Source organism: Penaeus monodon, chromosome 2 (genome assembly GCF_015228065.2).
Source record: "Penaeus monodon isolate SGIC_2016 chromosome 2, NSTDA_Pmon_1, whole genome shotgun sequence".
NCBI classification, from domain to species: Eukaryota; Metazoa; Arthropoda; class Malacostraca; order Decapoda; family Penaeidae; genus Penaeus; species Penaeus monodon.
This window is the reverse complement of record NC_051387.1, coordinates 8,631,089-8,648,588: the sequence shown is the minus strand read 5'-3', so window position 1 is coordinate 8,648,588 and position 17,500 is coordinate 8,631,089. Positions and strand designations below refer to the sequence as shown.

Genomic DNA, 17,500 nt, shown 5'->3' with positions numbered 1-17,500 from the left:
AAGGTCTCGTTTTCGCATAGATTTCATCAAAATTGTTCAAAACACGTTATTTCGAGTCTCCTTTGTCTTTGGCTCGTGGTTTTCAACCGAAGAAGACTCACATCGCGAAGAAAGTAACGCTTTTATTAAGGTGAGTTTGTTGTTAGTATTGCTTGCCGCCCATCTTATTCGACGTGGCATACGCAAAATACCAGTTGCTAAAGTAATATAATATCTTTAAGGTCGACCTCCATGGGTTTAAACCAAGTTCAGTGCATGCCAATAACCAAAGAAAACTATCACTATCAGGGTCAAATTTTCGCTTTGTTATTATGAATATAATCTTTGCTTGTGGTTTGGGGCAAGATGCGACTTCTTGGATGTACGATCATGGTTTAAGATGCTGTAAACATAATGCGTGTTGTGAAGTGCAAATAAGACTGTTGAAGACATTTTTATGAAGTACACGCTTCTCTTTTTTTCAAAGGTGAAGAAAATCCCGTTAAAATAATTGTAACAGCTAATATTATTTGCCCCTTTCCCTGTATACTCTTTATCGCCTTTTCGAACGTAGTTTTTATAAGTGAGGTATTTTTTTTAATTGATTTCTTTTCTTTTTATCATTCTCTTTATTTTTTTTTTTATTATTCTGAGTTCCTTTGGCAGGCTGAGGGAGGAGCGTCCCCCACAGACGCCGCCTCTCACCTCCACTTCTGGGTACTGGTCCTTCCTCCGAATCGCGACGTGACCACGCCCACTGTAGTCGAGCCAACCAATGGGCAAGTGATACCATTAAGCCCTGCCCAAAATCCTCCTTATTGCCAGGTACACGCTGTCTTTGACCATACTAACTACTGGGCGGCAGTACGATACGATTCTCCTGTGTCTTCTGATATGGTGAGTTAGAGGAATAGCTTCTCGTTTCATTGAATAGCAGATTAATAAGATTCAAATAACGTTAATTTCAGTCAATGATTTTTAAGGTTGTTTTTAGAAAAGACTACAAAATCGTCTCCCCTCTTGTCTCTCTCCGTGATTCTCTCTCTCTCTCTCTCTCTCCTCTCTCTCCTCTCCTCTCTCTCTCTCTCTCTCCCTCGCTCTCTCTCTCCTTCCCTCCCCTCCTCCTCCTCCTCCTCCTCTTCCCCTCCTCCTCCCTCCTCCCTCCTCCCTCCTCCCTCCCTCCCTCCCTCCCTCCCTCCCTCCCTCCCCATCAACCTCTCTCTCTCTCATTAGTTCGACCTATCAGACCGGTCGCTGTGGTTCCCGCTGATCGAGGACCGCCAGACGTCCCGAGCGAAGCACCCCCCCCCGCCTTACCGCCCCTCGTCCCATCACGAGTCTCCCAGGCAACCCGGGGACCACAGCCTCTCCAGCCCCCACGCTCAGGGGGGGGGGCGTCAGGAGGGAGTGGGGGAAGAGGGGAGAGAAGCTCCTTCCCAAATTCGATCTGCCGACGAAGTGAGAATCCCGAAGAGTTGGGCGAAACCCATCTGCATCTCTGAGGAAGGTGGGTTCAAAGGGTCTTTTCTTTTCCTTTCGTTTCTGGTTATATTTATCTCTTCGTATGCCATGTCTCCATCCTTCTATGGGTTTGCCTTTAGGATACTAGTATTGACTTGAAATTGCCCCTAATATATTAATTGCCAAGTTTTATCCACCTTCTTCGAGCTCATGTCTTGATAGGTTTGAATTTTAATTATTTTGATGATTAGTATTGATAATTGCTAATATATATATTAATTTTATATACATTTATATATCTATATATAATATTAGATATTTATATTATATATATATATATATATATATATATATATATATATATATATTATATATATATATATATATATATATATATATATATATAAGTGTTAAAAGTAGTCTCTATTTACACTTTTTTTCAAACTAGTCTCTTCAAAAACCTGAATTAGCAATAGCAGTGAGAATAATAATCCAGACAGTAGACAATGATAAACTGATAAGAAAAACAACAATACAATTTAAAAAGAATAAACAAAACAACAACAAAAGTAACACAGACAAACAGCAACAGTGACAACAATACCAACAACTACAACAGGAACACCAACTCCTTTCTCTTCCTCTCCCTCCAGCTTTGCGACAGAGGTTTCCCGGCGGCTGGAGGGAGGAGCGATACCAGGGGGCCGTGGTAAGAAGGTACTCTCCTTTTTCCCATCCAAGAGGAGCTACGCTGGTATTGACCCTCTGTTCCGAAGATGGTTGGTGTGGATGGTATTTGCTGGTGTTGGGTCTTGGGCGTTTTATTTGTTTATTGGTTTAGTTAGGTCGTTTGTGGTTTTGGGAGTTTGTTCTATTTTTTTCTCGTTTGTTTGTGTATGTTTTTTTTTCTCCTAGTTATTCATTAATTCCTTTCCTTTCTAGATTTCTTGCTGGCAATCTTTACACATCGAGCACACAGTATATATATATTTAAAAAAATACATCACTTCACCTATCATCTTTTTATTTTCGCTTTTCCCTTATTACTTCATCCCACTTTTTTTGGCAGACGAAAATCCACGAGAAGTAAGAGAGCAATTTGAACAGCGAAAGGACGGTCTAGAAAGCCGTGTTACAGACCTCGTGAAGGGAGATGTGACCGAGACGTTTGCCAAGACCCGTCAGGACACTCTTAAACGTAAGGATGGAGGATGGGAATTGAGGGAGTGGGGAATAAGGAATGAGGAGAGTGAGAGAGAGAGAGAGAGAGAGTGAGAGTGAGAGTGTGAGTGAGAGTGAGATGAGTGAGAGAGGAGATGAGAGAGGAGTGAGAGGAGGAGAGAGAGGAGAGGAGGTGAGAGTGAGGAGGAGAGAGGAGAGAGAGAAAGAGAGAGATGAGAGGAGGAGTGGGAGTGAGTGAGTGTGAGTGAATGAGTGGTGGTAGCGTGAGTGAGTGAGTGAGTGAGTGAGTGGAGGAGTGAGTGAGGAGAGAGAGAGAGGAGAGAGAGAGAGAGAGAGAGAGAGAGAGAGAGAGAGAGAGAGAGGAGAGAGAGAGAGGAGAGAGAGAGAGAGAGAGAGAGAGAGAGAGAGAGAGAGAGAGAGAGAGAGACTAAATCAAGAAAAAAAAAGTAAACGGGGTCAGAAAGTCGACTCCATCCAACCCCGCAGGCCACCAGTATTGGGTACCTCCATCGGTCCTGGCGTCGCGAACCTCCTTGGACGGCCTGACGAAACCTTCGAAGGACGTCTCTGAGGAGGATCGGCAGGATGGCCACGGGGAAGAGGTGTTCATGTTCCATTCGAAGTTCCGAGTGGACGCCTTGAGGTATGGGGGACAGGGCGTCGAGGGCGTCGTCCAAAGAAAACGGATAGCAGGGTTTTCCATCATAATAGCAGCAGCGCGTTTTTTGCCGTTTAAGAATTAAGGAGGTGTTTGATATAAGGGAGAACGGAGCACATCCATGAGACACTAAGAGAAAGGGGACGCCTCAAAGTACCGGTAGCCTAGAACAAACCTCGTGTTTATGGTCATTCTCAATTGTTGAAAAAGGGTTTTCGGGACAAGTGTTTGTCAAGAAGTCATTCACTCATCTGATATACGCCGAATGGGCAGTACCTGAAAGGTTTGTGGGCTTCGATATTGGATGTGTTTACGGCATCCGTTGAGCTTAACATAGTCATGCCTTCATTGACAAAGATTTTCTCTATATTATTGTTTTGTTACTAAGCTAATGGACTGATAAGCCCTAAACTTATGAAGTCGAGATGTTTAATTATTTTTGCATAGATTGTTTAGCAAGGATAAATAATTATAGGCTTAAATAAGACTTGATATTTTGTCAGGATACACAGCACACGAAGTAACTAACACTCAAAATATTTGGTTTATAAAAATTTATAGTGTAATATTCTTTTAAATGTGGAATCATAATGTCAGTAGTCTCAAATGTCAATTAATAAAACTACGCCGTTTCTCACTGTGGCGGAATGATTCCCATATCACGAATTTCTTCACACTCTTAACGTTCCCCCTTCTTCCTTCCATTACATCCTCTCCTCCGTTCCTCTCACGTCCTTCACATCCACCAGGAGTCGCATAATAGGAGGCGGAGTCTGGAGGGAGGAGTTTGACGAGCGACCGGACCTGCTATTGGCTCGCACCGTCACCTTCACTGATTCTGGCACCGCCCCCAACAGGTCTATACAGGTGAGTCGATGGGTGACGAAAGGGGAGCAAACATGTGGTTTTAAGCTGGGAAAAGTACGAGCGACGATGACTGGTGCGAAGATGAAGGTAATGGTAATAATGATGATGACATTAATGATTAATGATGATGATTGTGATGATGATGATGATTAGTAATGATAATGATGATTAGTAATGATGATGATGATAATAATAATAATGTTAATAATAATAATAACAATAATAATAGTAATGATAATGATAATAATAATAATGATAATGATTGTAATAATAACAATAGTTATAATGATAATAATTGCAATAATAACAATAGTTACAGTAATAATCATGGCAATAAGGATAATAACGACCACCACTATTAACTACAATTAGAATAATACCACCACCAGTAACCCCCTCCCCTCCCCCCTTCACGTCCAGAGAATCGAGGAGGAGTTCGGGCAACCGGAGGGCACGGAGCCGCACAAGGCCGTGCAGCGCCGCGTGTTGCAAGTGGCAGAGGGCAGAATCCTCCTCGTGTATCACTACGGCCACCACCGCCTCCTGCAGCCGACCAGGTCCTTCGTCAAACCGCCTTCGTCAGACGGTCGGGCGGCCACGCTCTCGACGGAAATGACGCATGGGTTCCAGGTGGGGTTAAGGGGGTGGGGGTGGGGGGTGTTGGGGTTCGGTGGGGTAGGGTTAGAGGGGTGGGGGTAACAGCTGGGGAGGTGGGAAGGGGTATAAGGATGTCTGTCTTTGGCTTTGTGTGTCTTATCTGTCTCCCTTTCTCTATTTCTTTACTCTCTCTCTCTCTCTCTCTCTCTCTCTCTCTCTCTCTCTCTCTCTCTCTCTCTCTCTCTCTCTCTCTCTCTCTCTCTCTCTCTCTCTCCCTTTCCCTCTCCCTCTCCCTCCCTCCCTCTCTCTCTCTTTCTCTATATCTTCCTGATTGGGTCTTAAATTTATTTTATAGCTGATATTCTTAACACAGAGGTACTCACTACATACATTTTGTGTACGGAATTTCAGTTTCATTTGTGTGTTCCATGGCTTTGATATGTATTGTATGCATTATCTAAACGGTTACAGACGGCGTTTTTTTATGCCGAATGAATAAAGGTGAAAACACTATTCTCAAGCGTACAATAGACGCTGAATACGGTTATGAATGTAATATCGAGCATCTGGATCATGATAGGTGGAATTTCAAAAATGTTGCTCTAAATAGTCTACTATAAGTTTCCTTCCAAAGGTCGATATATTCATATTAGTATCCCCACTAAATCTCACTGCAAGAATACCTGGTTAAGCACTAAATATAAAATGAAAGTTATATCAACATCTGTACTTGAGAAAAAAAAGGAATGTTGCTCTAAATAATCTACTATAAGTATAGTTCCAAAAGCCTATATACATTGAGTGAGTATATTCTATCATATCAGTATCCCCACTAAATATCACTAAAAGAATTCCCTGGTTCAGCACTAAATAAAAAATGGAAGTTAGGCAAAAACTAACAATTAAGCCGAAAATGAAAACTTTGCCGGACGAGCATCATCCCCATCCTCTCCCGTCACCAGCCTGATCCAACAGTCGAAGAGCCACCGATGCCGCAGCTGTGGGCGGTCCTGCGGGCGGAGATGGAGGCGGAGGCCGTGTCACAGGAGGAGGTGCGAAGGGGCGTGGAGGAGACGGCGCAGGTGCGGGAGGCGAGAGCTCGGGAGGAAGAAGACCCGGCTCTTGTGACGCACATCTTCGACATCCACCGGAATGAGACCGTCCAGTTTATCCTGCGGCAGGTAACGTCGGGGAGAGGGAACGTCCGATAAAAGAATCGCTCATAGGTCAAAACAGAGAAAATTATCTCGGAGAGAAGTACTAAAGCAAAGTAATGGATCGGACAGTACGTACATACTATAAAGTTTCTCAAGGTTTTCGTAGGTCTGAAACAAAATTTTTGGTTTCCACAGAGGCAGTACGACGAAGCCCACCGCGAGGAAACGCTGAGGAAGAAACGTGAAGAGAGAGAAGGAAAAGTCGATATCATCGCTCCGTATATTCCCCTATTAACGGTTAGTGTTAGTGGCTACTCTTCATAGTTTTGTTTATTTTACGATGACGATCAATGATTTCAGTGCTTTCAATGTTGCTATTATTATATTTTTTTACGTTTGTTATTATCATTAGCCATCATTACCACTTTCTTCATCATCATAATAACGACCCAATCATATCCTATGCTGAGCCATTTGTCTATTCAGTCCCGACGAGTAACCAATTTCCTCTGCAGTCGGACGCGGAGACAGGCGGACCCGAGACGGTGCGGGAGAGGTGTCTTCAGGACCTCAGGGAGAGACTCGCCCTCCGAGCCAACCTCCTGCAGGATCGGCTAGACCAGGTGGCTTTCTTGGGTTTTGTGTCGCGGTCCTTATTGTTTTCGTGGTCCAGCGTGGGTTGCAGTTAATAATTTAATAACATCGGCATATAATCAGTTTAATGAACATCCGAGAACTAATCTTTACCGGATTTCCTCTCCGAAGGCCCGCGCCGCCGTGCTCGAGTGCCGCGACGAGGCCGGGCGCCGCAAGCGGCTGAACGCCGACGAGCGGGCCGCACTCACGAGCCGCACCGCCGCCGCCGAGGCCTCCCACCGACGCCTCCGGGCCCAGCTGGCCGCCTGGAAACACGAAGCCTCTGAGAGATACGACAGCCTCGCCGGCCAGCTCGAGGTCGACCCGAGATTCGCCTTGGACCTCGGCAGCCAAGGGGGTTCGTCGGCCGATGAGGAGGACGAGGCGGCGTCGGGGTAAGGTGAGGGAGGGAGAGGAAAGAGGGAGCGAAGGAAGGGGAGGGGGTGAGGGAGGGAGAGGAAAGAGGGAGCGAAGGAAGGGGAGGGGGTGAGGGAGGGAGAGGAAAGAGGGAGCGAAGGAAGGGGAAGGGGGTGCGGGAGGGAGAGGAAAGAGGGAGCGAAGGAAGGGGAGGGGGTGAGGGAGGGAGAGGAGATAGAGGGAGCGAAGGAAGGAAGGGGAGGGAGTGAGGGGGGGGAGAGGAAAGAGGGAACGAAGGAAGGAAGGAAGGGGAGGGGGTGAGGGAGGGAGAGGAAGGGAAAAATGAAGGAAGGGAAAAATGAAGGGAGGGGGAGGGAGAAAGGGAGCGAAAGAAGGAAGGAGAGGAGAAAGGAGGGAGAGGAAAGGGGGGCGAAGGGAGGAGGGGGAAAAGGTTGGGAGGGAGGGAGAGAAGTGGGAAAGAGGAAAAGATTGGGGGAGGGAAAAACGAAACGTAGCAAAAATAGAATAATAAATAAATTGAAGAAAAATGAAATGGAGAAAGAGAGGCAAAATAAAAAAGAGAGGGTAAAACGGTGAGATAGAAGGAACGGAAAAAGAGTGAAAAAAAAGATTGCAAGAAAATGCGAAAAAGGTCGAAGAGGAACATATGATGCAAAAGAATAATGTAAAGCAAAGTTGACTGGAAGAATATAAATAAACCTGAGAGAAATCACAGAAAAAACAAGTTATAAATTTTAAATGTAAAACATGTAACATCCATAACAATACTACAACTCTTACCACTACTACAACTACTAATGAACCTCGATAACAAAATTAATAACTAATGTAATTAATGTATACTGCCTTTCTTTTATCTCTTTCTTTCTTTAATTTTTTTCCTATGTCGATATTTTTCTATGTTTGTACCGATAACTATATCCACGCTTTATATACATATAAATTTAGTTATATCTGTATGTCTTTATTCACCCATGTCTCTATAATACACATATGGCAGGCCACTTTCTTACTGATGACGCGCATATTTCCGATATAATAATTTGCAGATAAATGTCATTAAATTATTCTCATAATTGCCCGATGATAAAATAAATAAAGGATGAATAGCATAACTTTCTTGAAATACACAGATATCAACTACCTAAAAGTAGTTTTTTTTTTTTACTATAAATTAAGTTGAAAATGCAGCAAAACAGCCACCGTAAATTAGTTACACGTGGTATTATTACTGTTGTCCTTATAATGATCATTATCTTCATCATTGTCATTATTATGATCGTTATTAATAGCATTATTGTATCTGATGTATTATTATTATTATTATTATTATTATTATTATTATTATTATTATTATTATTATTATTATTGCCATTTTGATTATCATTCTTATCATTGTTGACTGTTATTGTTAACACCATTCCTATTAAAAAACGGTATTATGATTAGCACATTGTTATTGTGATTTCTGTTACCATTATTATTATTTTGTCTGTAATTTATATCATTATCATTTATTATTATTGCCACTGTTTTTATTAACATCATCATCATCATTATAATTATTGATGTTTTTTATTAACATTTTATCATCACCATAATATTACTATCATTATTATCATTATATTATTAATATTTTGTTATAACCGTTATAATATTTTAATAAGGATAAAGATAATGGTAATGAGAAAAACAATGATTTATTTGTATGCTTAAAGGAATTATCATTTTTATCATGATCTTCATTATAATCTATTTTAACTTTTCACACCAACTAAAATATATGCACGTCTTTGGTTGAAAGAGTTACAATTGCAATTTCAAGTTTTAAGTGTAAGGAGAGATATAAGCAAACATACAAACTCGGTAACGTGCACAGAGTTAAAACGAGAATGCCACGATAGGAAATTTTATATTTTGCCCTACGACATTGTGATATGTTTTGTACTTTCTCCCTCTTTCCAGCTAACAGCTAAATCTCTCTCTCTCTCTCTCTCTCTCTCTCTCTCTCTCTCTCTCTCTCTCTCTCTCTCTCTCTCTCTCTCTCTCTCTCTCTCTCTCTCTCTCTCTCTCTCTCTCTCTCTCTCTCTCTCCTCTCTCTTTCTCTCTCTCCTCTCTCTCTCTCTCTCTCCTTCTCTTCTCTCTCTCTCTCTCTCTCCCCCTCTCCTTTCTCTCTCTCTCTCTCTCTCTCTCTCTCTCTCTCTCTCTCTCTCTCTCTCCTCTCTCTCTCTCTCTCTCTCTCTCTCTCTCTCTCTCTCTCTCTCTCTTTCTGAGTGGTTTGTTGCTGCCTTTCTGCATAGCTGCCGACCTGAGTGACCTTTGACCTCGAGAAGGAGACGTTATCTCCTCGGAGAACACTCGTGAACCGCAATAAACCACGAGCAATAAACACCTGTTAACTTTTCCCGAAGCCAGTGAAGGATTACTCTAGTCTCGATCCTGCAACGTGCAAGTCAGAGACGATGCGGATGCTGCCACCAGGATATAAAGAATTTAAAAAATAATAATAATCGGGGGCTTTATATTCCTAACTCGGTTTCAGACGCAACGCAGCTCAACATTGTTATTTATTTATCGTTGTCTTAAGAAAGAATTAATAAATCTTATATGCTTTCGAAATATTTTTCGTGTAATTTTTAAAACCTCTCTTACCCAAAATTTAACAAATTATAACTAATGGATAAATTATTACTGATTTTTAAAGATGTGTAGTACGAAACTTAGGCATAATATATGAAAACTAAAGTAGAAATAACAACCTAAACACATTTTATTCACTATAGACTGCATGTTTCATAATAATGAGTTTCAAATCTTTCCAATTCATAGCAACAACAGACTTTAACCAACACTATCTTAAACAAGAAAAAAAAAATGGCTGTACATCAAACAAAATTGAAATTATGTTGAATATTCAGAACATTGGGAATTGATGAAGAAAAACTTGATAAAGAAAAACTAATGTCATAAAAAATGGCCAAAATCAGTCAAAATAGAAATGGACAGTATTCTGTAAATAATTATGATGATGATTAACACAATAAATGTATCAGTGATGATGATGATGAGGATTTGATGATGGGCATAATGATGAAAATATGATAGTAATGAAAATGATACAGTGATAAGTAATGGTGATATTAATAGTGATAACGAATTAGAAATTTCTAAATTTAAATACAAAAACAGCTATAACAACCATATCAATACTATTATTGCTCTTTCCGCTACTAATACTATTGAACCTTGATAAAATTAATGACTAGTTATGATAACAATCAAAATATATCCCCAGACCCCACAAAAAAAAAAATATATATATTGCATTTCTTTTCCTTTTTTTGCATATGTCGATATCTTTGTTTTAGTACCTATAACTATATCCACGCTTTCTTTATATATGTGTGTATATATATATATATATATATATATATATATATATATATATATATATATATATATATATTATATATATATATATATATATATATATATATATATATATATATATGTATATTTATGGTGATATATATAATATATATTATTATATACATATATATATATATATATATATATATATATATATATATATATATATATATATATATACACACACACACACACACACACACACACACACACACACACACACACACACACACACACACACACACACACACATTTTCCTATATCTGTATCTTTTTATTCACCCATCTCTATATAAAACACATATGATAGGTTGAATGTTTCAAAGAATACCATAAAAAAAACAATACTCTACGTCATTGATTAATATATTTATGGATAAGTTCTCCGTCTCTGTATTTGATGTATGATATCAATTTATACATGTTATTGCTAGGATAGCAATTTTGAATATATAGATATTCATTACATTCGCCTGAGGTTAACTCGGATGAAATTATTATTATTTTTTTTTAAATCTCGGGATGAACGGCTTCTAACTTCATTATTTTCTTGTTCCTTCTTTTTCCTATTTCTGTTTGGCTCGTTCTCTCTCTCTATTACTCATTTCTCATTTTGTTTTTTCTTTCTCTCCCTTTTTTCTCGCTCTCACTTATCCCTTCCTTATAATTTTCATTCTTAACTTCCTCTTTCGCTCATTCATATTTTCTTCCTTGTCTCTCCACTTGCATTTCTGTCATTGTTTCCTGTTTTCTCTCTCATTCTCATCCATCCCCCTTTCTCTCTCTGTCTCTTTGCCTATCTTGATTTCTCCTTCTCTCTTTCTCATTCAGCCTTACTTCACAACTTTTCTTTTCCTCCTTTGTGATTTCTTTATAACTTACCAGTTTCGGATAGATATAGATTGATATAATTAAAATATATATCATCACAGCAATGAACATGATAGCGAGAATGATACTTAAAACTTTGTTAATTTGTACTTTTGTTTTGTATTTTAAAGAGAAGGTTATGGATATAAATAAATGAATAAATAAGTAAATAAATAAATAATAATATATATATATATATATATATATATATATATTTATATATTTGTGCGTGTGTATATGTGTAAATTAACATTCATGGAAAATCATACAATCAAGTCCATTTTCATCATTTTATTGAGCAAAATTTTGGACGGACAGTATCACAGACAGTGAAAAGTTTAGGTGATAGAGCCACATCAAAGACAAGGCCAGCCTGAGGTCGTGCTGACTAGAGAAGAATGTCTGACCTTTTCTGACCTCTAAACACCTGACCCAGTTAAGTTAACATGTTCAGAGAACGTGTTCATAATAAGGGGCGAAGGAAAAAAGGGGGAAAAAAATTGTTTTAAAAAATGGTAAAAAGGGAATATGGAAATGAAGAGAAAAAAAGGTTTTGGATAAGGTTAAATATGAAAGGAAAACGATGGAGGAAGTTGAAGAAATTAAGGAAGAAAATGACGAAAATCAGGAACGTAAAGAAAACGAGGAAGGTAAAGAAAATAGGAAAGCTAACGCAAATAAGTGGCGGTAACGAAAACAGGGAAGAAAATCCGGAAAATAAGGGCGATGATCATGGAAATAAGGAAAAAGATGAAATTAAAAAGATGAAAGGGAAGAAAAAAGAAGGAAAAAAAAGTGACTAGGTGCTCCATAGTGCTTTTGATTAGCTTACACATGTGCGTTGAATATACAATTCTTACTCAGTTGTTCACAATCCGTAACATATATCTTCTATAACTACTCTCACATATGGATAAAATATACACAGTTCTCCAGTTTCCATGAAAAGTTCCTTATATCATAACGAACTACAAACTGTGAGTGGTTACTTACTTTTTTTAATGTAGAATATCTATTGCTATCTACATCGAGGGTAACTACTTGGGATTTTAGAAAAATCTATAAGACTCTGGTGATTTAGATGATAAAATAAACGGAATACAAGCTAAACACTTTGAATAATTATTTTTGCTCTATGCTAAAAAAAACAAAGCAATTTTTGCTGTGTTTATATTTATTGATTTATTTTTCTTAACCTAAACGATTTTCTGTTTCTTATCTTTAGATGGCTATGACATAATGCTATTACAATAGAAAATAACACCGTTTTGAATACAGTTTTTTTTAAAAGGAAAACTTTCAGTGGAATGTGGGTCTAGAAACGGGAAGGAGGTGTAGATTATTAGCTGGAAGAACGGCAGTGTTCTAAATCAGAGATGATTAGAAATAGCATTACATCAGAACTCCGTGTTCAATAAATCAGAAAGAAGGGAAAGAGATTATCACGAGAAGCAGATGGGGAAGGGGGGGGGGGAAGAAAGACGGGAGACAGAGAGAAAAGGAGGAAATAAGAAGAAGGATGGAGTCAGAGGCACAGGATGGAGGCCGTAGACCCAGAGACAAAGTCATGGTAACGAAGAGTAATCCTTTTTTTTTCCATTTGTTCTTCTATGGCGTGTGTTCTAGTAATCTTCTTCTTCGGCTTCACTGAGTGGATTCTGTTCGACTTCGTTGTAATCCATCTCCAGTGCTGCCAGATCCTCTCGTGCTTCGGAGAACTCTCCTGCAGGTACAAGTGTGGTAAGGTATGTAGCTAAAGGGTATTCTCGCGGAGCTGGCTAAACTGGTGAATGAGATTAAAAAAAAAAACTTTTGGAATTTTTCTTGACAAGTAGGGACCACGTCTTGTTAAAATTATGAAGGGAGTTAGGCCTATAAATGTTTGTTTAACCATGCTTTAGGGCTTATCAATTAAGAAGATAAAAAAAAAAATCCCTTTTAATCTTCCCTACCCTTTACCACCTTAGAATCATACTTTACGTCATATTTACACGTCATTAAAATTATAAATAGAAATAAACTTTCCCTCATGCACACCTTACGTGTTAGAGTTCCGTGCTTTTGTCTCCCGCCCCCAAGATAAAGAGATAATTCTTTCAAAAGAATACAATACACTTTTTTTCTTCTTATCAAAAAAAAAAAAAAAAAAAAAAAAAAAAAAAAAAAAAAAAAAAAAAAAAAAAATATATATATATATATATATATATATATATATATATATATATATATATATATATATATATATATATATATATACACATATATATATATATAATTAGCAAACCTACTTTACTCGACATAACATTTCCTCTTGTAACATCCAGCATTTTCACAGGATTATCAGGCCAAAAAAGGAGAAAATAAGTTCCGTAGAACCTATTTTCAAAGCGTCGGACAAAAGAGCATCAGTTCAATCGACAGAAAACTTCTTGAACCAATTGCTCTTCTTGTAATATCCAACACTTTTATAAGATCATTAGAAAATAGAAAGAAAAACATATTCCTAAGAAAATAGTTTTGAAGTGTTAGACAAATCAGTTATCAGTGTTACCAATAAACGTTCTGAAGAAAATCTGCAGCGTCACTGTTAGTTTTACATTAACTACATATTTTTTTCCCGTGACTGAATAGCAATAATAATAACACATAGATAAATAAATGAATACAATAATAGAAAGCATTATTACAGAATAAAAAAGGATTGATTCTGAAAAAATAACTTCGTACGAAATTTGTTCTTAACAGTGATTTCTATGACCAATTTTGTTTTCAACATTCATCTTTTCTTATTGGTAGTTCAACTCTTGTAATTATTTCTCTGTTCATTTTTTCATCCTTTTAAATTTCATATTACATGGATTCTTCTTATATCATTATATTTTCCATTCGTTTTCCATTCTTATCACAACTTTATCTCTCTCTCTCTTTTTTTTTCAATCATCATCCTCCACACACATTTTTCTCTTATCTTCATCCACTTCTTCCCGATCCGCTTTTAGTACTCGGCTTCACTCATGTTTTCTTCTTCGTAGGTCTTCTCCACTTCCTCGTAGTCCATCTCGAGTGCCTGGAGGTCCTCCCTTGCCTCGCTGAACTCTCCTGCGGGAAGCGGGAGGAGGCGGTGAGGGCGGTGGCGGAGGAGGTGGAGGTGGAGGGAGGGGAAAAAGAGGGGGGAGAAGGAGGAGGAGGAGGAGGAAGTTGGGGGGTAGGTGGAGGTGGAGGTGGAGGAGGTGGAGGTGGAGGCGGAGGGAGGAAATAAGAGGGGAGGAGGAGGTGGAGGTGAAGGAGGTAGAGGTGGAAGTGGAGGAGGAAGAGATGGAGGAGGAGGGGGAGGAGAGAAGATTGTGGTGGTGGTGGAGGAGGAGGTAGTTGAGGTGGAGTAGGAGAAGGAGGAGGAGGAGGGAGGATGGATGAGGATGAGAATGGGGATTTGGATGGAGGAGTGGGTGGGGGTGGTGGTGGTGGGGAAAGAGGAGGAAGAAATAGTGGAGGAAAAAGGGGAGGGAAGGGGAATAGTTGGAGGTGGAGATGAAGAGGGGAAGGGAAAGTGGAGGAGGGATGATAGAGAAAGAGAGAGAGAGAGAGAGAGAGAGAGATAGATAGATAGATAGATAGATAGATAGAGAGAGAGAGAGAGAGAGAGAGAGAGAGAGAGAGAGAGAGAGAGAGAGAGAGAGAGAGAGAGTGAAGGAAAAGGAAGGAACGAAGACGAGGTAGAGACAAAGACGAAAGAAAATCACAGAAAGAAGAAAGAGGAGCAGGATAATGAGAAGAAGTCGAAGAATAAGGGAGAGGGAGAGAACAAGTGATTATCTAGTCTCCACGGAAAACAGAATTTTTTTTTTTTTTAAGAAATTGGAAACAAAAGAAAAGACGAAACAATCTTAGGTGCCAATCGCGTCCATAAATATTTTAAAAAGAGAAAGAAAAGGATGTTTAGAGAAATTCAGACATTTTATGATAGTAATGGGAAATAGGAGAGAAAATGTGCACATTTATCTGTGATAATCAAACATAGATCTGTAAATCTGAGATAAACATCACCATTATTTTCATTCGTAAATTTCGTGACAAGGAAACCATAGATCTAAAAAAGAAGAAGGATTTCTAATGCATACTTTCAATGGAAATACAAGGTAATATATAGTAGAGAAACAAAGCATAACTTTCAGCCCAAGAAGAAACAACAGTAAAGAAATAGCACTTGATTAGTTCCGCCTTTGTTTGGCTCTCCGTCGTGAGTCACTTTTTTTCATTCCTTGAAAATATATTTATTATATGAGGCGAGCAAAGTATTAAAGGGAAAGAAAAGTTAAAGAGAGGCAGGCTGAATAGTGTGTATATATATATATATATATATATATATATATATATATATATATATATATATATATATATATATATATATATGATATATATTAATATTATATATATATATATATATATAATATACTATATGTATATATATATGTATTATATATATATATATATATATATATATATATATATATATATTATATATATTATATATATATATATATATATATATATATATATATATGTATATTATATTTATTTATATTTTTTATTGTATTTTATATTTAGTATTAGTATATTATATATTATATGTGTGTATGATGATTATGATATATATATATATTATATATATATATGTATTATATATATATTATATTATATATATATATATATATATATATATATATATAATATATATTATATATATATATATATATTATATTATATATTATATATATATATATATATATATATATATATATATATATATATATTATATTACATATAATATAATATGAATGCACACACACACACACACACACACACACACACACATGTGTGTGTGTGTGTGTGTGTGTATATATATATATATATATATATATATATATATATATATATATATATATATATATATATATATATATATATATATATATATTTATATATATATATTACATACATTGTATAAATAGCTTAAACATATCTAACTGAACTTATTTTGACTTCATGCTTAAGCTTAACAATAATCACTAGGAACATGAGAATAATCTAGCAAGACAATTATCAAAATATAAAATTTAATGCTAAACATGGTTTCCATGTTAGCATACTTTAGATCTAGTTAAAAGACTGCATGCTTTGTCACAGACACTGAGTGATGAACATTTCCCTGTAGTGCGTGATGTCAAAATGACTAAATCAAATGCTACATTGAAAAATATGTCATAGATATTCTGCCGATTTTAATAGTTCAGTGATATATTTTCTTATATTTTTCATAGTTAGCGTTTTTTTTACATTAAATTATTTTTATAACCATGGCAATCGATCAGATTCCTTGATATGCAGAGTGTCAGAAACGCTAATTCAACAAAAGTGATGATCACGGTGGTACATGCAAATCACTTATCATGAGGCATTATAGACGTATTGATAACATGTCTTCATCACTGAAATCCATCTACACATGATACCAAAAACCCAAGGTGTGGCACGAACTTGCAGGTACCCGTTAATGGCACCTGGGTAATGGCCAAACAGGATACTTTCAGTTGGCCATTTGTCAACCATGCATAACTTTGGCGCTAGTGAATACGCTTTGCAAAGAACTATAACTCTATGAGGAATATGCACAGACATACATTTGGATCCTGTGTCATGCATGTGAGGGCATGGCACATCACAAGAGTCGCTTACAACACGCACATCACTTCTTGCACTGTGACTCTCTTTTACAAACCAGGTCACGAGACTCCTGCGATGAAAACTTACCTACGAATCTGCACTGCTGATCGGGTCAAGTTTTATCCTGTAATTATCATAATCTGGGGGGGATTGGTTTTCGATTATTACATAATATAACTCGATGGATGATTTTCGTCAGTTGTGTCGAATCTCGGGGGGAGGGGGGGAGGCAACCACTGGCAACTCACCCAGACTCTGGAAAACTGCGATTCGCCAAGTCTCTTTTTAATATTCGAATCAACTGGCACAATACTTATATATATAGGTTTCATATTTTTTTTTACTTATCAACAATATTTTCTTGCTTTTTCTTTTCTTTCTTTTTTGATCTGCTATAACATATTTTTTTTCGTTGTTGTTCTTTTCTTTCTTTTTTCTCTCTCTCACACAATACTTGGTGAATGGATGTACTCCAGAGATCGGGATGAGTTCCAGTTCTTATCTTTTCTGGATGCAGTTTAGTATGTGATAATATTTTTTATTGTTCTTTTTTTTCGTTTAAACCA

General features: G+C 37.5%; 2 protein-coding genes across 3 annotated transcripts in view; one reads left to right on the top strand and one right to left on the bottom strand.

Moving 5' to 3' along the window:
• The window catches only part of LOC119577923 (dynein regulatory complex subunit 7-like), an 8,012-nt gene extending 1,076 nt beyond the window's left edge, over positions 1-6,936 (top strand). Inside the window, exons 3-14 of the mRNA XM_037925601.1 lie at positions 646-876; positions 1,213-1,375; positions 1,409-1,486; positions 2,094-2,219; positions 2,510-2,638; positions 3,109-3,265; positions 4,030-4,147; positions 4,568-4,777; positions 5,707-5,925; positions 6,097-6,198; positions 6,417-6,524; positions 6,667-6,936. Of these exons, the coding sequence (XP_037781529.1) occupies positions 646-876; positions 1,213-1,375; positions 1,409-1,486; positions 2,094-2,219; positions 2,510-2,638; positions 3,109-3,265; positions 4,030-4,147; positions 4,568-4,777; positions 5,707-5,925; positions 6,097-6,198; positions 6,417-6,524; positions 6,667-6,936 (1,911 nt within the window). The remainder of the gene's footprint in view (positions 1-645; positions 877-1,212; positions 1,376-1,408; positions 1,487-2,093; positions 2,220-2,509; positions 2,639-3,108; positions 3,266-4,029; positions 4,148-4,567; positions 4,778-5,706; positions 5,926-6,096; positions 6,199-6,416; positions 6,525-6,666) is intronic.
• A 4,553-nt stretch (positions 6,937-11,489) lies between these two features.
• Positions 11,490-17,500, bottom strand: part of LOC119580888 (tubulin alpha-1 chain-like) — a 38,779-nt gene continuing 32,768 nt past the window's right edge. The window contains exon 9 of one of the 2 annotated variants that reach the window (XM_037929121.1): positions 11,490-12,936. In XM_037929121.1, coding sequence (XP_037785049.1) covers positions 12,836-12,936 — 101 coding nt within the window. In that variant the 3' untranslated portion in view covers positions 11,490-12,835. The remainder of the gene's footprint in view (positions 12,937-17,500) is intronic. The other variant, XR_005229409.1, reaches the window with a different exon arrangement.